The 25,854-nt window shown below is 37.1% G+C and overlaps 1 protein-coding gene and 1 long non-coding RNA gene across 4 annotated transcripts in view; one reads left to right on the top strand and one right to left on the bottom strand.

The window, feature by feature from the left end:
• Positions 1 to 30: 30 nt before the first annotated feature.
• Positions 31 to 24,398, top strand: LOC134294314 (uncharacterized). The gene is made up of 3 exons (XR_010001259.1): positions 31 to 196; positions 21,687 to 23,453; positions 23,873 to 24,398. It is a non-coding gene; the product is annotated as an uncharacterized LOC134294314 (long non-coding RNA).
• efna1 (ephrin A1) overlaps positions 14,303 to 25,854 on the bottom strand; it is a 44,628-nt gene continuing 33,076 nt past the window's right edge. For 2 of the 3 annotated variants that reach the window (XM_062965001.1, XM_062965000.1), the window contains exons 2-5: positions 19,038 to 19,342; positions 17,248 to 17,313; positions 16,149 to 16,202; positions 14,303 to 15,213 (exon numbers count right to left, since the gene is read on the bottom strand). In XM_062965001.1, coding sequence (XP_062821071.1) covers positions 15,071 to 15,213; positions 16,149 to 16,202; positions 17,248 to 17,313; positions 19,038 to 19,342 — 568 coding nt within the window. In that variant the 3' untranslated portion in view covers positions 14,303 to 15,070. The remainder of the gene's footprint in view (positions 15,214 to 16,148; positions 16,203 to 17,247; positions 17,314 to 19,037; positions 19,343 to 25,854) is intronic. The other variant, XM_062964999.1, reaches the window with a different exon arrangement.

The following is a 25,854-nucleotide window of genomic DNA, read 5'->3' as shown; positions in this document are numbered from 1 at the left end:
CCGGCCTCGGACACGCCTCCCAGCGCCTCTAGACGCCTTCAAACTCCATCTCCCAGAATCCCCGGCGCTGCGCCAGGCATTGCCGAGGCTTCTGGGAGATGGAGTCCGGAAATGGCTGGGCGGAGAAAGACACGTGGCGCTGCCGCCTTGCCCGCTGGATTCTGAGGTGCCTTTTGACCAAGAATCATAGAATATAGTAAGCACAATATTATAAATATAATTTTATCTGCCTGGATTTTGGAATAATAATAATATACTAATAGAATATAAATATAATGATATCTGCCTGGATTTTGGAATAATAATAATAATAATAATAATAATAATAATATACTAATAGAATAGAATATAAATATAATAATATCTGCCTGGATTTTGGAATAATAATAATAATAATAATAATAATAATAATAATAATATACTAATAGAATAGAATATAAATATAATAATATCTGCCTGGATTTTGGAATAATAATAATAATAATAATAATAATATACTAATAGAATAGAATATAAATATAATGATATCTGCCTGGATTTTGGAATAATAATAATAATAATATACTAATAGAATAGAATATAAATATAATAATAATCATAGAATATAGTAATCACCATATTATAAATATAGTGATATCTGCCTGGATTTTGGAATCATAATAATAATAATAATATACTAATAGAATAGAATATAAATATAATAATATCTGCCTGGATTTTGGAATAATAATAATAATAATAATAATATACTAATAGAATAGAATATAAATATAATGATATCTGCCTGGATTTTGGAATAATAATAATAATAATATACTAATAGAATAGAATATAAATATAATAATAATCATAGAATATAGTAATCACCATATTATAAATATAGTGATATCTGCCTGGATTTTGGAATAATAATAATAATAATAATATACTAATAGAATAGAATATAAATATAATAATATCTGCCTGGATTTTGGAATAATAATAATAATAATAATAATAATAATAATATACTAATAGAATAGAATATAAATATAATGATATCTGCCTGGATTTTGGAATAATAATAATAATAATAATAATATACTAATAGAATAGAATATAAATATAATAATAATCATAGAATATAGTAATCACCATATTATAAATATAGTGATATCTGCCTGGATTTTGGAATCATAATAATAATATACTAATAGAATAGAATATAAATATAATGATATCTGCCTGGATTTTGGAATAATAATAATAATAATAATAATAATAATAATAATAATAATAATAATAATAATATACTAATAGAATATAAATATAATGATATCTGCCTGGATTTTGCAATAATAATAATAATAATAATAATAATAATAATAATAATAATATACTAATAGAATATAAATATAATGATATCTGCCTGGATTTTGGAATAATAATAATAATAATAAACTAATAGAATAGAGTATTAATATAATGATATCTGCCTGGATTTTGGAATAATAATAATATATTAATGATAATATAATAGAATACTGTACAGTATATATATGTGTGTGTGTGTGTATATATATAATATAAATTTATTTTGCAGCTCAAGGCAAAATATGAAAACTATAATGATAATAATAATATCACCTTGTACCTTGAGGCAGAATAATAATAATATTTATTTATTTATTATCTGTGTTTTTTGCAGCTTAAAGCAGAATAATAATAATAATAATAATAATAATAATAATAATTTAAATGTATTCCCTGCCTCCCCTTGCAGCTCAAGGCAGAATATTGTTATTAATAATAGTAATAATAATTATTTATTTATTTATTTTCTGTCCTTTTTTTGCAGTATAAAGCAGAATAATAATATTTTAAATTTATTTCCTGCCTCTCCTTGCACCTTGAGGCAGAATAATAATAATAATAATAATAATAATAATAATAATAATAATAATAATAATAATAATAAACAACTTAGGAAGTGTTCGACTTGTGATTTTGTGATACGAAACCCAGCATATCTATCTTGTTTGCTTCTGTCATAATAAAATAATAATAATACTATTTTAAGTTTATTTCCTGCCTCCCCTTGCATCTCAAGGCAGAATATTGTTAATTTTATATATATATATATATATATATATATGTATGTATGTATGTATGTATGTATGTATATATACTAGCTGTGCCCAGCCACGCGTTGCTGTGGCGAAGTCTGGTGGTATGGGAAATAAAGTATTGAGGAATTGGTGGTAGTTAAGGTCAAGGGTCCCCTGGGCTGAGTGGGTTGCTAGGAGACCAAGTGAGCGGAGCTTAGCCTTCTAACTGGCAGCAACTGGATAAAAACAATTATTCCTCTCCCTCTAATTAGGACTTTATTTTTCTTTTCTTTTTTTGTTGTATCAACCTAGAGGCGTGGATGAGGGGTTGTGCTGTCAATTTTCGAGGTTGTGGGGTGTTTACTTTTGTTGTTTTGTCCGCTGCCGTGATGCCATCACTCTTTTATATATATAGATATATATATATTTAATATCGATCTCTTTTTGCAGCTCAATGGAGAATAAAAATAATACTTATAATATTGTTAATATGTAATTAGCTCTTCAATGAATTAAAACCCCATCTAATATCAATTCATTTGCACTATGGTCTGGGTGGCCGTGGTGGACTCCCATCCAAACGCTAGCCAGGGCCAGCCCTGCTTAGCGCCGGAGCCTCCCTGGGATGCAATGCACCGAAACCTCCCACACAATCGAGTCCTAATCCCCTTCCAAGATCTCTCCCAGCCGCACCTTCTTTCCTTTCTTCTGTTGTGGCCTTTGTGCATTCTTTTCCCAGGGAGAGAAAGAAGGAAAGAAAGAAAGAAAGAAGGAATGGAAAAATGGAGGAATGGAGAGATACAAAGAGCCCTGCTTCTCCCAACAATAAACACATCAAATGCAAGGAATGAATCCAATGCAAGGAGTCCAATGCAAGGCCCTTCCCATCACGAGAAACCCTAAAAGAGGGCCATGCAATCCAACCCCATAGGCACCATCGAACCCGTCCTGACAGATGGCCATCCCGTCCCCATTTTGCACACCTTTGGATCCTGATCCGAGTCTTGCTTTTGCAGGATGCGTTCATCCACTTCGCCCAAGGTTTTGCAAAAGGATGCATCTGCTTCGATGACTTCAGAGAAATAATAATAATAATAATATTATTAGAATAAATTACGATCTGCCAGCTGCAAAAGGCCACCCTGCTGGGATCTGCGCGCATCATCCGAAAATACATCAAACAGTCCTAGACACTTGGGAAGTGTTCGACTCGTGATTTTGTGATATGAAATCCAGCATATCTGTCTTGTTTGCTGTGTCATAATAAAATAAAAGTAATAATATACATGTACATGGATGACCTGAAGCTATATGGGAAAACGGAAACTGAAATCCTGTCTCTGACCAACACTGTCCGAATTTTCTAGCACTGATATCAGCATGGAGTTTGGTTTGGACAAATGTTTGACAGTGACATTGAAGAAGGGAAAAATCATTGAAAGTGAGGGCATAAATATGCCTAATGGCCAAACAATAAAGTGTCACCAACCAGAGGCCTATAAATGTCTGGGCAAATTACAGCTGGACAACATCAAGCATGAACATGTGAAGACTGTGGTCAGCAAAGAATACACACAAAGGGTCAGAAAAATTCTCAAAAGCAAGCTCAATGGAGGGAACACCATCAAGGCCATAAACACCTGGGCCATACCTGTCGTAAGATATAGGCTGGCATCATAAACTGGACACAGGCGCAACTGGACAATTTGGACAGAAAAACAAGAAAACTCATGACCATTCATCATTCCCTGCACCCTCGCAGTGATGTTGACCGGCTCTATCTGCCTAGAAGATCAGGGGGCAGAGGACTCTTGCAAGTAAAACAAGCAGTCAAAGAAGAAGAACATGCCCTGGCAGAAGATGGAAAGCAAAGTGAAGAACCTGCTTTGATTGAAGTCAAAAATCAGAAACTCCTCAAAGCACAGCAGACAAAAAAACCAGTACAAGAAAACCGCACTACAAACTAGAGCAGAATCAGTACAAGAAAACCGCACTACAAACTAGAGCTGACTTGTGATTTTTGTGACACGAAATCCAGTATATCTATCTTGTTTGCTGTCATAATAATAATAATAATAATAATAATAATAATAATAATAATAATAACTCAGCCGCTATCAGGACCTCAAGATTGAACTTCAAAGACTCTGGCAGAAACCAGTACAGGTGGTCCCAGTGGTGATGGGCACACTGGGTGCTGTGCCAAAAGATCTCAGCCGGCATTTGGAAACAATAGACATTGACAAAATCACCATCTGCCAACTGCAAAAGGCCACCCTACTGGTATCTGCACACATCATCAGAAAATACACCACACAGTCCTAGACACTTGGGAAGTGTTCGACTTGTGGTTTTGCGAAACGAAATCCAGCATATCTGTCTTGTTTGCTGTGCCATACAACGTCGTTGTGTTGATAATAATAGTAATAGATTAATGATAAGACTATAGAAACAATTATCATAATATACTGATAACAAAATAATAACACCAGTAATAATGTAATAATACATATAACATAGTAATAATTATGCTAATAACAAAATAACACTAGCAATAATGTAATAATACATATAGTAATAATTATAGTAAGGTACTGATAATAATACTATAGTAATAATTATAATATGCTAATAACAAAATAGTAACACCAGTAATAATGTAATAATACATATAACATAGTAATAATTATCATAATATGCTAACGATAACAAAATAACACTAGCAATAATGTAATAATACATATAACATAGTAATAATTATCATAATATGCTAACGATAACAAAATAATAACACTAGCAATAATGTAATAATACATATAACAGAGTAATAATTATCATAATATACTGATGACAATACTATAGTAATTATCATAATATGCTAACAATAACAAAATAATACCAATAATGATGTAATAATACATATAACATACTAATAATTGTAATAATATACTGATGATAATAATATTGTAATAATTGTAATAATATACTGATGATAATAATATAGTAATAATTATAATAATATACTAATGATAATAATATAGAAACAATTATCATAATATGCTAATGATAATAATATAGAAACAATTATCATAAAATGTAGTGATAACGAAATACTAACACCAACAATAATGTAATAATACATATAACATAGCAATAATTGTAATAATATACTGATGATAATAATATAGAAATAATTATAATATACTAATGATAATAATATAGAAACAATTATAGTAATATGCTAATGATAACAAAATAACACCAGTAATGATGAAATAATACATATAACATAGTAATAATAAAATATAGTCATGATCAATTAATGCTAATAAAGATATAGTAACATAGCAGTATTATTATATTCGTACTATATAGTAATAATAAAATATAGTAGCATTATATTTTATTAGTATAGTATTATATATTATTATTATTATTATTATTATTATTATTTATTACACACTGTAGTTGCTTTTCAGCAGCCAAAATTGCAGCGAGGCCTTTGCAAAAGGAACTCAATGACCCCATTTTTTGGGCTCATTGAACTTTGCAAAAAGTGCAATTGTTTCCGTCCCTTTTTGCCCCAATTGGCATCCAATTTTCCTTAATTAATTAACGAATCAACCCGAGGCCAAGGCAGGGAAGGTCACAGGGATCCCATTGGAAAAGGCCGGGAGGGAAATCCGATCCGGAACAAGGCAAAGAGGGACAGCACAACACATACGTATATATGTATATGTATCTGTGTTTATATATACATACATACATGTATACCGTATATTCTCGAGTATAAGCCGACCCGAATATAAGCCGAGGCACCTAATTTTACCACAAAAAAACTGGGAAAACATTGACTCCAGTATAAGCCATGGGTGGCAAATTTCAGAAATGAAAATAGATACCAATAAAATTACATTACCGTATATACTCGAGTATAAGCCGACCCGAATATAAGCCGAGGCACCTAATTTTACCACAAAAAAACTGGGAAAACATTGACTCCAGTATAAGCCGAGGGTGGCAAATTTCAGAAATAAAAAATAGATACCAATAAAATTACATTACCGTATATACTCAAGTATAAGCCGACCCGAATATAAGCCGAGGCACCTAATTTTACCACAAAAAAACTGGGAAAACATTGACTCCAGTATAAGCCGAGGGTGGTAAATTTCAGAAATAAAAATAGATACCAATAAAATTACATTACCGTATATACTCGAGTATAAGCCGACCCGAATATAAGCTGAGGCACCTAATTTTACCACAAAAAAACTGGGAAAACATTGACTCCAGTATAAGCCATGGGTGGCAAATTTCAGAAATAAAAATAGATACCAATAAAATTACATTACCGTATATACTCGAGTATAAGCCGACCCGAATATAAGCTGAGGCACCTAATTTTACCACAAAAAAACTGGGAAAACATTGACTCCAGTATAAGCCGAGGGTGGTAAATTTCAGAAATGAAAATAGATACCAATAAAATTACATTACCGTATATACTCGAGTATAAGCCGACCCGAATATAAGCTGAGGCACCTAATTTTACCACAAAAAAACTGGGAAAACATTGACTCCAGTATAAGCCGAGGGTGGTAAATTTCAGAAATAAAAATAGATACCAATAAAATTACATTAATTGAAGCATCAGTAGGTTAAATGATTGTGAATATTTACATCAAGCTCTGATTTAAGATAAAGACTGTCCAACTCTGATCAAATCATTATTTTCATCTTCTTCAATGTCAATGTGCTTATGTATCCTTTTAATAATAATAATACAGGAAAATAATACAAATAATAATAAATAGAGTAAAATAATAAATGCAATAATAATAATAATAAATAGAATAAAATAATACATGTAATAATAAATAGAGTAAAATAATAAATGCAATAATAATAATAATAAATACAGGAAAATAATACATGCAATAATAATAAGAATAATAATAATAGTAAATATAGGAAAATAATACTGTAATAATAAATAGAGTAAAATAATAAATGCAATAATAATACAGTAGAGTCTCACGTATCCAACATAAATAGGCCAGCAGAACGTTGGATAAGTGAATATGTTGGAGAATAAGGAGGGATTAAGAAAAAGCCCATTAAACATCAAATTAGGTTATGATTTTACAAATTAAGCACCAAAACATCATATTATACAACAAATTTGACAGAAAAAGCAGTTCAATATGCAGTAATGCTATGTAGTAATTACTGTATTTACGAATTCAGCACCAAAATATCACGATATATTGAAAACATCGACTACAAAAATGCGTTGGATAATCCAGCACGTTGGATAAGTGAGTGTTGGATAAGTGAGACTCTACTGTAATAAAATCAGAGTGAAATAATAAATGTATTAATAATATTAAAAATAGAGTAAATGTAATAGTTGCAACAAAAATAGAGAAAAATAATAAATGTAATAATACCAATAATAATAGAGAAAAATAATAAATATAATAGTAGCAACAAAAATAGAGTAACATAATAAATGTAATAATACCAATAATAATAGAGAAAAATAATCAATGTACCATATATTCTCGAGTATAAGCTGACCCAAATATAAGCCAACCAGGACTCTCACCCGAGTATAAGCCGAGGGGGCTTTTTCAGTCTTTAAAAAAGACATGTAATAATAAATAGAGTAAAATAATAAATGTAATAATAATAATATATCAGAGTGAAATAATAAATGTATTATTATTATTAATAATAATAATAATAGAGTAAAATAAACGTAATAGAAGCAATAATAGAGAAAAATAATAAATGTAATTATACCAATAATAATAGAGAAAAATAATCAATGTACCATATATTCTCGAGAATAAGCTGACCCAAATATAAGCCAAGCAGGACCCTCACCCGAGTATAAGCCGAGGGGGGCTTTTTCAGTCTTAAAAAAAGGGCTGAAAAATTAGGCTTATATTCGAGTATATATAATACAATAATGATTTTATATTATCTATATATAATTTTATATCATATATTTTACTATATTATACTAATTTTAAATGATACTAGCTGTGCCCGGCCACGCGTTGCTGTGGCAAAGTGGTGGTGGTATTGTTTAAAAATTGTTGTGTAATTTTTATTTGACGTTATTTGTATTTTTTAATTAATTTTATTGTAAGTTATCTTTTTATTTATTATATTTTATTATTTTCTTGTATTATTTTTAGTTATTTTCTGTTATTATAGTATTTTATTGTATTAATTTTTTAGTGTTTTTAATTATTTTTTATTGGGTTGCTAGGAGACCAAGCTGGAGGAGCTTAGCCTTCTAACAGCAATCGGATAAAAGCAATTATTCCTCTCTCTTTAATTAGGACTTTATTTTTCTTTTCTTTTTGTTGTATCAACCTAGTGGCGTGGATGATGGGTTGTGTTGTCAAATTTCAAGGTTGGGGGGCATGTAGTTTTGTTGTTTTGTGGGTTGCCGTGATGCCATCACTCTTTTATATATATACTAGCTGTGCCCGGCCAGGCATTGCTGTGGCGAAGTATGGTGGTATGGGAAATAAAGTATTGAGGAATTGGTGGTAGTTAAGGTAAAGGATCCTCTGAGCTGAGTGGGTTGCTAGGAGACCAAGTGAGCGGAGCTTAGCCTTCTAACTGGCAGCAATTGGATAAAAGCAATTATTCCTCTCCCTCTAATTAGGACTTTATTTTTCTTTTCTTTTTGTTGTATCAACCTAGAGGCGTGGATGATGGGTTGTGTTGTCAAATTTCAAGGTTGGGGGGCCTGTAGTTTTGTTGTTTTGTGGGTCGCCGTGATGCCATCACTCTTTTATATATATACTAGCTGTGCCCGGCCACGCGTTGCTGTGGCGAAGTCTGGTGGTATGGGAAATAATTGAGGAATTGGTGGTAGTTAAGGTAAAGGATCCTCTGGGCTGAGTGGGTTGCTAGGAGACCAAGTGAGCGGAGCTTAGCCTTCTAACTGGCAGCAATTGGATAAAAACAAATATTCCTCTCCCTCTAATTAGGACTTTATTTTTCTTTTCTTTTTGTTGTATCAACCTAGAGGCATGGATGAGGGGTTGTGCTGTCAATTTTCGAGGTTGTGGGGTGTTTACTTTTGTTGTTTTGTCCGCTGCCGTGATGCCATCACTCTTTTATATATATAGATATATATATGACATTACATATGTTATAAGGTATTAAATTATATAGATATATAAATCATCTTCCGCCAACAATGAAGGATGGAAGGATGGCATTCTCGGTGAACTCTGTTGCATGGCTTTTGCATTATACTTTCCTTAAAGACATCACAGCAATTATGGCCAAGCAGACTAGAAAACCACGACGTTGACCCCGAGGGCAAGACAACGAGACGGACACGGACTGAGTAATTCCAGATCCGTCTCACCACGTTCAAAACATAACACACAGGCAAGCCCGTGCACCGAACCCAAACCCACAGACACGGCCCGCCGTGACTCCTCCGTGACACCTTGTCGTCCCCGAAACGAACAACGCACAACACGGAAATAGATAAAACGGGATCCTGGAGTGGGAAGGAGCCCCAAAGAAGGCCATCTAGCCCAACTCCCTTCTAGATAGATACTTAGATGCAGTACCTATTGATCTACTCACCTATCGATCTACTCACATTTGCTTGTTTTCAAACTGCTAGGTCGGCAGAAGCTGGGGCTAACAGAGGGAGCTCGCCCTGCTCCCCGGATTCGAACCGCCAACCTTTTGGTCAGTGTCGGGATCTCTTCTCCCAGTTGTGCTGTGGGTTAAGTCTTCCACCAGAAAAAAGCACCAAGACACACGCTGGTAGATTCCAACAGGTTTTATTGTACCGAATACCAGAACCTTCTCTTTGGCCCATTTATATAGGGGCTCTCACATACTAGAGGGCAATTGAGGTTTTATGGATTGTAAGGTTCTCTTCTCCCAGTTGTGCTGTGGGTTAAGTCTTCCACCGGAAAGAGCACCAAGACACACGCTGGTAGATTCCAACAGGTTTTATTGTACCGAATACCAGAACCTTCTCTTTGGCCCATTTATATAGGGGCTCTCACATACCAGAGGGCAATTGAGGTTTTATGGATTGTAAGGTTCTCTTCTCCCAGTTGTGCTGTGGGTTAAGTCTTCCACCGGAAAGAGCACCAAGACACACGCTGGTAGAATCCAACAGAATTTATTGTACCGAATACCAGAACATTCTCTTTGGCCCATTTATATAGGGGCTCTCACATACCAGAGGGCAATTGAGGTTTTATGGATTGTAAGGTTCTCTTCTCCCAGTTGTGCTGTGGGTTAAGTCTTCCACCGGAAAGAGCACCAAGACACACGCTGGTAGAATCCAACAGGTTTTATTGTACCGAATACCAGAACCTTCTCTTTGGCCCATTTATATAGGGGCTCTCACATACCAGAGGGCAATTGAGGTTTTATGGATTGTAAGGTTCTCTTCTCCCAGTTGTGCTGTGGGTTAAGTCTTCCACCGGAAAGAGCACCAAGACACACGCTGGTAGAATCCAACAGAATTTATTGTACCGAATACCAGAACATTCTCTTTGGCCCATTTATATAGGGGCTCTCACATACCAGAGGGCAATTGAGGTTTTATGGATTGTAAGGTTCTCTTCTCCCAGTTGTGCTGTGGGTTAAGTCTTCCACCGGAAAGAGCACCAAGACACACGCTGGTAGAATCCAACAGGTTTTATTGTACCGAATACCAGAACCTTCTCTTTGGCCCATTTATATAGGGGCTCTCACATACCAGAGGGCAATTGAGGTTTTATGGATTGTAAGGTTCTCTTCTCCCAGTTGTGCTGTGGGTTAAGTCTTCCACCGGAAAAAGCACCAAGACACACGCTGGTAGATTCCAACAAGTTTTATTTTACCGAATACCAGAACCTTCTCTTTGGCCCATTTATATAGGGGCTCTCACATACCAGAGGGTAATTGAGGTTTTATAGATTGTAAGGTTCTCTTCTCCCAGTTGTGCTGTGGGTCAGTCTTCCACCGGAAAAAAGCACCAAGACACACGCTGGTAGATTCCAACAGGTTTTATTGTACCAAATACCAGAACCTTCTCTTTGGCCCATTTATATAGGGGCTCTCACATACCAGAGGGCAACTGAGGTTTTATGGCTGGCCCATTTTATGGCTGGCAGCTGTTCTTTGTCAGCTGACCGGAGATGTCAAATATTGGAGATCATGTCAGCCAGCAAGTCCAGCAGCTCAGTGGTTTAACCCACTGCGCCACTGAGGGCTCCACAAAGATAGATAGATAGATGGATGTGCCATAATAGATAAGATGGAATCCTAGAGTTGGAAGTGGCCCCAAAGAAGGCCATCAAGTCCAGCCCCCTTCTACCAAAATAAATACAGTAGAGTCTCACTTATCCAACACTCGCATATCCAACGTTCTGGATTATCCGACACATTTTTGTAGTCAATGTTTTCAATATATTGTGATATTTTGGTGCTAAATTTGTAAATGCAGTAATTACAACATTACATTACTGTGTATTGAACTACTTTTTCTGCCAAATTTGTTGTATAACATGATGTTTTGGTGCTTCATTTGTAAAACTAATTTGATGTTTAATAGGTTTTTCCTTAATGCCACCTTTTTATCCAACATATTCGCTTATCCAACATTCTGCCGGCCCGTTTATGTTGGATAAGTGAGACTCTACTGTATATGTAATGATATAATGATATAATACATTAATTTAATAGACTATATAATATAATAAATTATAGCATAATAATATATATTATAGTAATATATTAATTTAATAGAATAATAGAAAATATAACAATAAGTAATAACATAATATAAATGATTTATTATTTTAATATAATAGAATATATGAGATAATAAATTATAACAATAATATAGAATGGTATAGTAATACAGTAGAGTCTCACTTATCCAACATAAACGGGCCGGCAGAATGATGGATAAGTGAATATGTTGGATAATAAGGAGGGATTAAGGAAAAGCCTATTACACATCAAATTAGGTTATGATTTTACAAACTAAGCACCAAAACATCATGTTATACAACAAATTTGGCAAAAAAAGTAGTTCAATATGCAGTAATGCTATGTAGTAATTGCTGTATTTACGAATTTAGCACCAAAATATCACGATGTATTGAAACCATTGACTACAAAAATGTGTTGGATAATCCAGAACGTAGGATAAGTGAGACTCTACTGTAAATTATAACATAATATAAATAATGTATTGATATAATAGAATATATGACATAATAAATTATAATAATAATATAGAATGGTATAGAAATATGACATATTAATAAAATAAAATATATAACATAATAAATAATTACATAATATATAATATATGATATATTAATTTAATAGAATAATATATAACATAATAAATTATAATATAATAATAATATTATATTATAGGCCTCCGGTGGCCTAGGGGATAATGGCCTCGTGACTTGAAGGTTGGGTTGCTGAGCTGAAGGCTGCCAGGTTCGAATCCCACCCGGGGAGAGTGAGGATGAGCTCCCTCTGTCAGCTCCAGCTCCATGCGGGGACATGAGAGAAGCCTAACACAAGGATGGTAAAAACATCAAAACATCCGGGCAATGTCCCCTGGGCAACGTCCTTGCAGACGGCCAATTCTCTCACTCCAGAAGCAACTCAAGTTGACACGAAAAAACAAATCCCGGCCCTGCGATAATGCTTTTTGAGCATCGCAAACGTCACAAAAGAAATGCAAACGCGTTCCATTTGGGAACATTTATTCTGTACATTATTTTAAAAAAATAACAATTCCATAGCAATGAATGCAAACGCGGACAAACACTTTGTCCCTTTGATGCTCTGGCTCAAAAGGCGGTTCTTGATCAACCCGGACCGGGAGTCAAGGCTGTCTTTGGTTCCAGGTCGGAATGAGATGAATCCTGTTTCTTAGGGTCCAAGAGGGTCACAGAATCTTAGATCTGGAAGGAAGACACAATCCGATCCCTCCCGACAGATGTCCATCCAGGCTTGGCTTCAAATCCACCACGGAAGGAGATACATAGAGATACAATCCTAGAGTGGGATCTCCCGGGGCCATCCAGTCCAACCTACTTCTACTGTGGATGAAGACACCATTCAATCCCTCCCGACAGATGGCCATCCAGCCTTGGCTTCAGATCCGCCAGGGAAGGAGATAGAATCCTAGAGTGGGATCTCCAAGGGCCATCCAGTCCAACACCCTTCTGCTATGGATGGAGACACAATCCGATCCCTCCCGACAGATGTCCACCCAGGGTTGGCTTCTAATCCACCAGGGAAGGAAGATAGATAGATAGATATAGATAGATAGATAGATAGATTAGATATAGATATAGATAGATAGATTAGATATAGATATAGATCGATAGATAGAATCCCAGAGTGGGACTTCCAAGGGCCATCCAGTTCAGCTACACCATTCGATCCCTCCCGACAGATGTCCATCCAGCCATGGCTTCTAATCCACCAGGGAAGATAGATAGATAGATAGATAGATAGATAGATAGATAGATAGATGATAGATAGATACAATCCCAGAGTGGGACCTCCAAGGGCCATCCAGCTACACCATTCGATCCCTCCCGACAGATGTCCATCCAGCCATGGCTTCTAATCCACCAGGGAAGATAGATAGATAGATATAGATAGATAGATAGATAGATTAGATATAGATAGATAGATAGATGATAGATAGATAGAATCCCAGAGTGGGACTTCCAAGGGCCATCCAGTTCAGCTACACCATTCGATCCCTCCCGACAGATGTCCATCCAGCCATGGCTTCTAATCCACCAGGGAAGATAGATAGATAGATAGATAGATAGATAGATAGATAGATAGATAGATAGATGATAGATAGATACAATCCCAGAGTGGGACCTCCAAGGGCCATCCAGCTACACCATTCGATCCCTCCCGACAGATGTCCATCCAGCCATGGCTTCTAATCCACCAGGGAAGATAGATAGATAGATAGAGATAGAGATTAGATAGATATAGATAGATAGATAGATAGATAGATAGATAGATAGAAATAGAGATATATAGATATAGATAGATATAGAGATAGAGATATATAAATAGATAGATAGATATAGATATATAGAGAGAGATAGATAGATAGATAGATATAGATAGATAGAGATAGATAGATAGAATCCCAGAGTGGGACTTCCAAGGGCCATCCAGTACAGCTACACCATTTGATCCCTCCCGGCAGATGTCCATCCAGCCATGGCTTCAAATCCACCAGGGAAGATAGATAGATAGATAGATAGATAGATAGATAGATAGATAGATAGATAGATAAAAAGATAGATAGAATCCCAGAGCGGGACCTCCAAGGGCCATCCAGTTCAGCTACACCATTCGATCCCTCCCGACAGATGGCCATCCAGCTATCAATTTAAAGGCCTGAAGAGGAAGATAGCTAGGATCCTAGAGTCGGAAGGGAACCCTAAAGGGCATCTAGTCCAACCCTCATCTGCCATACTAGAGAGATAGATAGAAAAGACCCAAAGAAGGCATAATAAATGGATACATAGATAGATAGGAACCCTAAAGGGCATCCAGTCCAACCTTCTTCTGCCTATCTAATCCCTCCTGACAGATGGCCATGCTGCCTCTGGTTAGAAACCCTCAAGAGAAGAGAGAGAGAATCCTAAAGGGACCTCTAAAGGCCATCCAGTCCAACCCCTTTTCCGCCGCGGCCGGAAGAGCACAAGCCGAGCCTTCCCAACAGTTGGCCGCACTGGAGTGTCCAATAAATTATCTGCACCCGTACACAAATCCATTAGACGTTGTCCATATTCATCCTCATGGAGGTCAAGCGTCCAGTAAGAAGTCCGCGGCCGGACTCTAGCGCCGGAGGGAAGGGTCCGTGTTCCTCCCGTGACGTGACGTGAGGGTCAGTCTTTGGCCAAAGGAAGGGCCGGCCCCGCTCACGGCCCCAACGGCGGAAGCAGCCTTAGCGTGGTGAGGAGGAGGAGGAGGATGAGGACCCCCGGGAAGGGGAAGGGGCTTCCGGGGAAGGAAGGGGCCGCATTGTGACCCACGCTGCGGAGCATCGGGGCATCCGGGTCATCTGCGGAGACAAGAGAAAGGGGCATTTGTACATAAAGAGAGGCAGAAATACTGGAAAACCAAAGGGACCCCCAAAGGGCATCCAGTCTGTAGTGAAGTACGAATTTTTGGTATGCAAATGTTATGTTTAATTGTGTGTTTGGGTTTTAAAAGGGTAAGAATGACAGTTGCTGCATCTCAGCACTCAGAGGCTGGTTGCCATGGAGACGTGGGAGGAGCTGAAGAAGTACAGAGTTTTTTTAAAAAAAGAAGTCAGTCTGTGCCCTGATGAGGCACAGGGAAGATTGATCCTAGGTTGAAGGGATCAAGGGAGACCCAGTTGTCATTTTGAGTCAGTTTAAAATAAGTTTGGTGACTTATTTAATAACCTGTGTCCTGGCAAGGAACAGAGGATCTGTGATAGCATATCACAGGGGTGACTGTGGTATAAAAGTGGCAGAAGAACAAGGTTTAACTACCTTAGGTAAAAGAAGTAATACTTTAGAGAATTGATTCATCTTATTCTGGAATTGTAACTGTTAATAAGAGTATCTCTACAAGAGAAACAACACTGTAACCACTAAGCTCTGTGCTTGAATAAACTTGTTCTTGTTTTTCCAATATTGAAGCCTCTGTCATATATATGGATAATGCCTTTCCAAGGGGCATTTGTACAGAAAGAGAAGGAGAAATACTGGAAAGCCAAAGGGAACCCCAAAGGGCATCCAGTCCAACCCCTTTCTGCCATAGGCACTATCCGATCCCTCTCGACAGATGGCCACCCAGCCTCATATCATCATGGATAACGCCTTTCCAAGGAGCATTTGTACAGAAAGAGGGGCAGAAATATTGGAGAGCATCCAGTCCAACCCCTTTATGCTACAGACACCATCCGATCCCTCCCAACTGATAGCCACCCAGTCTCATAGACATTATGTATAATCCCTTTGGACCCACCTGACTGGAGCCGCCCCTTCGGTGTGGGGTCATTGGGGCTGGGCAGCGTCCGAGCTGGAAGGAAAGACAGACAAGGACACCACTATTATTATTATTATTATTATTATTATTATTATTATTAGTTATATATTCTATCATTCTATTAAATTAATATATCATATTACTATACCATTCTATATTATTGTTATAATGTATTGTTATATTTTCTATTATTATATTAAATTAATATATTACTATAACATATATTATTATGCTATAATTTATTATATATTCTATTATATTAAATTAATGTATTATATTATATCATTACATATAATTATTATGCTATATTATAGTTATATTATAGTTGTTATACAGTAATATTATATTATATATGATGTTATAATTTATTATGTTTTATATTATTATACTATATTATAGTTATATTATTATAATATTATATACGGTTATTATTATATTATTGTATTATAGTTAAATTATTACATTACAATAGTTATATATTATTGCTATATTATTATATATTACTATTATTACTATTATTATATTATTTTGTTTTATCCTGTGTGTGCATATATATATATATAGTAGAGTCTCACTTATCCAACATAAACGGGCTGGCAGAACGTTGGATAAGCAAACATTGACTACAAAAATGCATTGGATAATCCAGAACGTTGGATAAGCGAGTGTTGGATAAGTGAGACTCTACTGTGTGTGTGTGTGTGTGTGTGTGTGTATATATATATGTATGTATGTGTGTGTGTATATATATATATATATATATATATATATATATATATATATATATCTATCTATCTCACGGTATATATATTATTATGGTGATGCCCTTTGGCCTCAGCAACGCCCCTCCAAGGCTATGGAGCAACGCAGCCAGTCTCCAGCCACTTTCCCAGTCCCTCCCAGTTTAATATGTATGCATGCTTCCCTCGCCCAGAACACACCCATAACATTCCACTCATTTGCTATTTAAATTAAGGGTTTTTTAAATTGCATTTTACTTTACGGCTTGCTGCGAGCCCTGCATCGTATGCATATGTATTAATGCATGCAGGTGAAAGCAGATGCTTGAAATACCCACCGTCCTTCCCGGCCACCATCACCCGCAGCTTGAGGCAGTCGTCTCCATGCCGGTGGATTGGTTTTGCTGGGGAGGGAAAATAAAAGCTCAAGGTTAGACCTATATAGCCAATATCATCAGCAGCAGCATTTCTATCTGCTCTTCCTGTCTACAAAAAGTAGCCTCAAAGGGGCTCAAAGTAAAAGCAATATATTATTATTATTATTATGACACAGCAAACAAGATAGATTATGGCAGAAGGGGGCTGGACTAGATGGCCTTCAATGGGGCCCCTTCCAACTCTAGGACTATCTATCCATCCATCCATTGGTCTTTCCATTCATCCATCTGTCTTTCCATCTATCTTTCTATCCATCCATCCATCCATCCAACTTATGATTCTATCTATGCATCTATCTATCTATCCATGCATCTGTCTATCCATGTGTCTATCCATCCATCCATCCATCCATCCATCCATCCATCCATCCATCCATCCATCCATCCATGCATCTATCTATCTATTTATCTTTCTATCTATCTATCTATCTATCCATCCATCCATCCATCCATCCATCCATATATCCATCCATCCATATATCTTATCAGAGTATTTGCAGCGCAGCAGTAGTTGGATGGAAGCAGTGGAACGCTGAATGAAGAGACACTCAGAGACGTTGGTAAAACTATTTACAAAGTTTTACTGTATGCAGCAATAATCAACACAAACAGACTTGTAGACGACAGACGAACACAGGACTGTTCTGTTCTCCAAGAGAACTTGAGTCTAACTCTAGGCAGACAGAACTCAACTGAACTGAACTGATGCAATCGTTATGCACAAACACTTGTGTCTGGATACTCCCTAGTTCCAGCCACACATCACGGTCATCATAGCTTCTTGGCCATTAACTCTTTCCACACTATGGTACATTCTGGATGATGCAATCAGTTGCAATACAAGCATGGCACAAATTGCATTTAAACACTATCAATACACAAATCCCACCTTAACATATCCATCTATCCATGCATCCATCTATCCATCCATCATCATATATCCATCCATCCATCCGTCTTTCCATCCACCCAACTTATGATTTTATCTATGCGTCTATCTATCTATCTATCTATCTATCTATCTATCTATCTATGCATCCATCTATCCATCCATCCATATATCCATCCATCCATCCATTGGTCTTTCCATTAATCCATCTGTCTTTCCATCCATCCATCCATCCATCCATCCATCCATAAAACTTATGATTTTATCTATGCATCTATCTATCTATCTATCTATCTATCTATCTATCTATCTATCTATCTATCTATCTATCTATCTATCTATCCATGCATCCATCTATTCATATATCCATCCATCCATTGGTCTTTCCATTAATCCATTGGTCTTTCCATCCATCCATCCATCCATCCATCCATCTTTCTATCCATCCATCCATCCATCTTATGATTTTATCTATGCATCTATCTATCTATCTATCTATCTATCTATCTATCTATCTATCCATGCATCAATCTATCCATCTATTCATATATCCATCCATCCATCCATCCATCCATCCATTGGTCTTTCCATTCATCCATCCGTCTTTCCATCCATCTATCTTTCTATCTATCCATCCATCCATCCTACCTATGAATTCTGTCTATGCATCCATCCGTCCGTCCGTCCATCCATCTATCCATCCATCCATCCAACCTATGATTCTGTCTATCTATCCATTTCTTTCTCTGTCTGTCTTGCGGCAGGAAGGGGGGTTGGACTGGATGTCCTCTGGGGGACTCACAGATGTAGTAGTACTCGTGTCCCGGGCGGAACTCCTTCCCGAGGGTGAAGGGGGTGAAGCGCTGGAACTTCTCGGAGAAGCGCTCGGGGCCGTGGGCTGTGTCCGGCCGGTTGCACTCCCAGCGCACCTGCTCCTTGGACCGCGGCCGGCACGTCAGGAACTCCTCCCGCTCCACCAGGAAGAGCGTGTAGCGCTCCATGGACCCCGCCGGAGGGACCCCCGAAGACCCCTCGTAGTGCGGGCACAGGATGTCCAGGTAGTCGTTCAGGTGCACCTCCACCGTGTAGCCTCCGCTGCGCTGGAACCTGAACAACACAAAAGCGAATCATAGGCTTGGAAGGGCCCCCAAAGGACATCCAGTCCAGCCTATTATTATTATTATTATTATTATTATTATTATTATTATTATTATTATTATTATTATTATTACTACTACTACGAATGGGACCTGAAGAAGGAGACAGGCCTTCTGTCTCCTTCTTCAGGGTCCCATTCGTGAGCTTTTCCTTCAATTCTGTCAAGGAACTTTCCATGCAATGTTTTGTTGTGCCAGCTGTTAGCTCTAGTTGGTAGTGCGGTTTTCTTGTACTTGTTAGCTCTAGTTTGTAGTGCGGTTTTCTTGTACTAATTCTTTGCCTGTTTATTATTATTATTATTATTATTATTATTATTATTATTATTGAATTCATAGAGTTGGAAGGGACCCCCAAGGGGCATCCAGTCTGACCCCCTTCTTCCAGGCACCATCCGATCCCTCCCGACAGATGGCAACCAGCCCCTCCCTCCTCAGTTCTCTATTCTGATTCAAGACTGAGCCCAGGCACCTGGGAACAATGGGCTCCTCCCTGAAATTTGGGCGGAAGAAGAATGGCACAAACCGGTTTGGCCACCCGTGGAAGGAAGGGAGGGCACAATAAATCCTCTTTATCACCACCATTATCACCCATGCAGGTGTCTTTTACCTGCCTTTCGCCCCCAAGACTCCCACCTAAATGACTGACCCCCACAAAAGGTCACCATGCCCAGGGCCAAAGGGCCACCTGGCCAGGCAGAAAGGCCACCAAAGCTACAGGAAGGAGAGCTTGGGGAGACCAGGGACCGGTCAAGCCACCCAAGGCCTTTTGTGTCCGAACTTTGGAATTGCTTTGCAGAGATAAGGCTCAGCATCTTGATGGATTATTATTATTATTATTATTATTATTATTATTATTATTATTATTACCATTATCACTTTTTTATTATGACACAGCAAACAAGATAGATATGCTGGATTTCGTTTCACAAAATCACAAGTCGAACACTTCCCAAGTGTGTGATGTATTATTATTATTATTATTATTATTGTATGACACAGCAAACAAGATAGATATGCTGGATTTCGTTTCACAAAATCACAAGTCGAACACTTCCCAAGTGTTATTATTATTATTATTATTATTATTTTATTATAACACAGCAAACAAGATAGATATTCTGGATTTCGTATCACAAAATCACAAGTCGAACACTTCCCAAGTGTCTAGGACTCTGTGATGTATTTTCGGATGATGCGTGCAGATCCCAGTAAGGTGGCCTTTTGCGGTTGGCAGATCGTGATTTCGTCAATGCCCATCACCACTGGGACCACCTGTACTGGTTTCTGCCAGAGTCTTTGAAGTTCAATCTTGAGGTCCTGATAGCGGCTGAGTTTTTCCTGTTGTTTTTTGTCAATGCGACTGTCACCTGGGATGGCGACATCAATGATCCAAACCTTTTTCTTTTCCACAACTGTGATGTCTGGTGTGTTGTGTTCTAGAGCTTTGTCAGTCTGGATTCGGAAGTCCCACAGTATCTTTTCTCAGCATTTCCTTCAGTTTTGTCAAGGAACTTTCCATGCAATGTTTTGTGGTGCCTGCTGTCAGCTCTAGTTTGTAGTGCGGTTTTCTTGTACTGGTTTTTTGTCTGCTGTGCTTTGAGGAGTTTTTGATTTTTGACTTCAATCAAAGCAGGTTCTTCACTTTGCTTTCATATTGAAGAACCTGCTTTGATTGAAGTCAAAAAAATCAGCAGAGAAGACAAATAAATAAATAAATTATTATTATTATTATTATTATTTTCATTTCCTTCAATTTTGTCAAGGAACTTTCCATGCAATGTTTTGTGGTGCCAGCTGTCAGCTCTAGTTTGTAGTGCGGTTTTCTTGTACTGATTCTTTGTCTGCTGTGCTTTGAGGAGTTTCTGATTTTTGACTTCAATCAAAGCAGGTTCTTCACTTTGCTTTACATATTGTAGAACCTGCTTTCATTGAAGTCAAAAAAATCAGCAGAGAAGACAAATAAATAAATAAATTATTATTATTATTATTATTATTATTATTATTATTATTATTATTATTTTCATTTCCTTCAATTTTGTCAAGGAACTTTCCATGCAATGTTTTGTGGTGCCAGCTGTCAGCTCTAGTTTGTAGTGCGGTTTTCTTGTACTGATCCTTTGTCCGCTGTGCTTTGAGGAGTTTCTGATTTTTGACTTCAATCAAAGCAGGTTCTTCACTTTGCTTTACATATTGAAGAACCTGCTTTGATTGAAGTCAAAAAAAATCAGAAACTCCTCAAAGCACAGCAGACAAATAAATAAATAAATAAATAATTTATTATTATTATTTTCCAGCCAACATCATCATCAACAACAAGCTGCTGAGTCTTGTCTTTGGAAAGCAATGCATCACCTTCCAAGGCTGGAAATACTATAATAACAAAAGAAGGAATTCCTGTTTGGGTTGCAAAGAAGACGAGCCTCGCCCTGGGAAAGTGAGGACGCAGCACCTGGCTGGCACTCCCCGGGGCACCTGGACTACAATTCCCATCGTTCGGGCGCCGCTGGTGATGCTGACTCAGAAGCACAATCCGAGCCCTCCCGACAGATGGCCATCCGGGCCACCACTTGCAGAGCGTGGCCGCTTAGCCTCATAAAATGAAGGAACTTTGCAAGAAAGGAAAACAAAGCCAAACCCTCAACAACATGTTTGCAAAAGGGACTTCCTGCCCAGCGCGGCCCTGGCGCCTTCCTCTGGCCGCTGGCCATGGTTGTCGGGAAGCGAAGGGGGGGAAAAGGAAGGGCTCGGATTCGGCCATGCAATGCCCTCCGTGGATGGGAACGAGAGGAAGAAATACTGTATTATTATTATGATTTCTTGACTGAGGTGGCAAGCAAAGCGATGGGAGTTGTAGTAGTAGTGGAACTCACTGCCTCGGAGTCCAGGGGAGGTTCCAGGATTCTGTTGTTGTACTCAGAGGCTGGATGGCCATCTGTTGGGAGTGCTTTCATGGTGCCCAACAGTCGGGGGTTGGACTAGATGGCCTTTGGGGTCCCTTCCAACTCTAGGATTCTATTATTATTATTATCAATGATGATGATGATGATGATGTAATCAGAGGCTGGATGGCCATCTGTTGGGAGTGCTTTGATTGTGCTTTTCCCGTATAGCAGAACGGGGTTGGCCTGGGTGGCCGTTAGTAATCTTATAATAATAATGACAATAACAATATATAATAATAACTACAATAATATGAGGCTTGATGGCCATCTGTTCGGAGTGCTTTGATTGTGCTGTTCCTACATGGCAGAAGGGAGTTGGACTGGATGGCCTTTGGGGTCCCTTCTAACTCTAGGATCCAATAATAATAATAATAATAATAATAATAATAATAATAATAATAATAATAATACGAAATCCAGCATTTCTATCTTGTTTGCTGTGTCATAATAAAATAATAATAATAATAATAGACAAAAAACCAGTACAAGAAAACCGCACTACAAACTAGAGCTGACAGCTGGCAGAACAAAACATGGCATGGAAAGTTCCTTGACAAAATTGAAGGAAAAGCTGATACGGAGAAGATCTGGCTCTGGCTCACGAATGGGACCCTGAAGAAGGAGACAGAAGGCCTGATCCTTGCAGCCCAGGAGCAAGACATCAGGACAAAGGCCATTCAGGCCAAGATCGAAAAATCAGCTGATGACCCAAAATGCAGACTGTGCAAGGAAACCAACGAAACCATGGATCATATCCTCAGCTGCTGTAAGAAAATCGCACAGACAGACTACAAACAGAGGCATAACTGTGTGGCCCAAAGGATTCATTGGAACTTATGCCTCAAGTACCACCTCCCAGCAGCAAAGAACTGGTGGGATCACAAACCTGCAAAAGTCTTGGAAAATGAGCACGCAAAGATACTGTGGGACTTCCGAATCCAGACTGACAAAGTTCTGGAACACAACACACCAGACATCACAGTTGTGGAAAAGAAAAAGGTTTGGGTCATTGATGTCGCCATCCCAGGTGAAAAACAACAGGAAAAACGCAGTCGCTCTCAGGACCTCAAGATTGAATTGAAAAGACTCTGGCAGAAACCAGTGCAGGTGGTCCCGGTGGTGATCGGCAAAAGATCTCAGCCGGCATTTGGAAACAATAGACAGTGACAAAATTACGATCTGCCAACTGCAAAAGGCCACCCGACTGGGATCTGCACGCATCATCCGAAAATACATCACACAGTCCTAGACACTTGGGAAATGTTCGACTTGTGATTTTGTGATACGAAATCCAGCATGTCTATCTTGTTTGCTGTGCCATACAATAATAATAATAATAATAATAATAATAATAATAATAATAATATGAAATCCAGCATATCTATCTTGTTTGCTGTGTCATACAATAAAATAATAATAATAATAATAATAATAATAATATGAAATCCAGCATATCTATCTTGTTTGCTGTGTCATACAATAATAATAATAATAATAGACAAAAAACCAGTACAAGAAAACCGCACTACAAACTAGAGCTGATCGGCACATTGGTTTCCGTTCCAAAAGATCTCAGCCGGCATTTGGAAACAATAGACAGTGACAAAATTACGATCTGCCATCTGCAAAAGGCCACCCGACTGGGATCTGCGCGCATCTACATCACACAGTCCTAGACACTTGGAAGTGTTCAACTTGTGATTTTGTGATACGAAATCCAGCATATCTATCTTGTTTGCTGTGTCATACAAATGTTGTTGTGTCAATAATAATAATAATAACAACAGGAAAAACTCAGCCGCTCTCAGGACCTCAAGATTGAACTTCAAAGACTTTGGCAGAAACCAGTGCAGGTGGTCCTGGTGGTGATGGGCACACTGGGTGCCGTGCCAAAAGATCTCAGCCGGCATTTGGAAACAATAGACATTGAGAAAATTACGATCTGCCAACTGCAAAAGGCCACCCGACTGGGATCTGCGCACATCATCCAAAAATACATCACACAATCCTAGACACTTGGGAAGTGTTCGACTTGTGATTGTGTGATACGAAATCCAGCATATCTATCTTGTTTGCTGTGTCATAATAAAATAATAATAATAATAATTGGAGGTCAGATGGCCACCTGTCAGGAGTGTTTTGATGGTGTTTTTCCAGCAATGAAAGGGCTGGACTGGGTGGCCTCTTGGGGTCCCTATGGCCGTGCAAGCGGCCACCTGGAAAGGGTCAGCAGGAGGCCTGGCCTTGGGGTGGCCATAACAGGACACAGCTGTGGTCATCCTCCAAACAAAGGGACAAAGCAGACCCCCGAGCCCCACACCTTCCTTTTCTCGGCTGGAAAACAATGGGATTAACCCTTGGGTCGCCTTAAACCAAGGAGTTATTTCTACTCTTAGATTAATAAGAACACCCAGTTTTCCTCTCTTTTTGAAGCTGCCGCACCCATTTAATTAACATTGGAGGCCGATGGTGTATAATTAATAATCATCCTAATGACAAAACAAAAGTAACATTATTATTATTATTATTATTATTAACACTGTACTCACCAATAGTCAAATTATTATTATTGACGAACTTCCTAAAAGTCAAACTATTATTATTATTAATGTGCTCACCAATAGTCAAATAATAATGATAATAATATTATTAACGAACTTCCTAAAAGTTAAACTATTATTATTATTATTACTGTACTCACCAATAGTCAAATTATTATTATTGACGAACTTCCTAAAAGTCAAACTATTATTATTACTTGCTCACCAATAGTAAAATAATGATAATATTATCATTAACGAACTTCCTAAAAGTCAAACTATTATTATTATTATTACTGTACTCACTAATAGTCAAATTATTGTTATTAACAAACTTCCTAAAAGTCAAACTATTATTATTATTAATGTGCTCACCAATAGTAAAATAATGATAATATTATCATTAACGAACTTCCTAAAAGTCAAACTATTATTATTATTATTACTGTACTCACTAATAGTCAAATTATTGTTATTAACAAACTTCCTAAAAGTCAAACTATTATTATTATTACTGTGCTCACCAATAGTCTAATAATAATGATAATAATATTATTAACGAACTTCCTAAAAGTAAAACTATTATTATTGTTATTGTACTCACTAATAGTCAAACTATTATTGTACTCCCCAAACGCCAAACTATTATTATTAGTATTGTTAACAAACTTCCTAACTCAAACTATTATTATTATTGTACTCACCAATAGTCAAATTATTATTATTATTATTATTATTATTAATGAACTTCCTGAAAGTCAAATTATTATTATTATTATTATTATTATTATTATTACTGTGCTCCCCAAAAGTAACATTATTATTATTATTACTGTACTCACCAATAGTCAAATTATTATTATTAACGAACTTCCTAAAAGTCAAACTATTATTATTATTATTAATGTGCTCACCAAGTCAAATAATAATAATAATAATAATAGATTGACTTCCTAAAAGTCAAACTATTATTATTATTA

This window comes from Anolis carolinensis, unplaced genomic scaffold (assembly GCF_035594765.1).
Source record: "Anolis carolinensis isolate JA03-04 unplaced genomic scaffold, rAnoCar3.1.pri scaffold_14, whole genome shotgun sequence".
In the NCBI taxonomy this organism is placed as follows: Eukaryota; Metazoa; Chordata; class Lepidosauria; order Squamata; family Dactyloidae; genus Anolis; species Anolis carolinensis.
The sequence above is the reverse complement of the archived record's forward strand: the minus strand, read 5'-3'. Positions and strand labels throughout refer to the sequence as shown.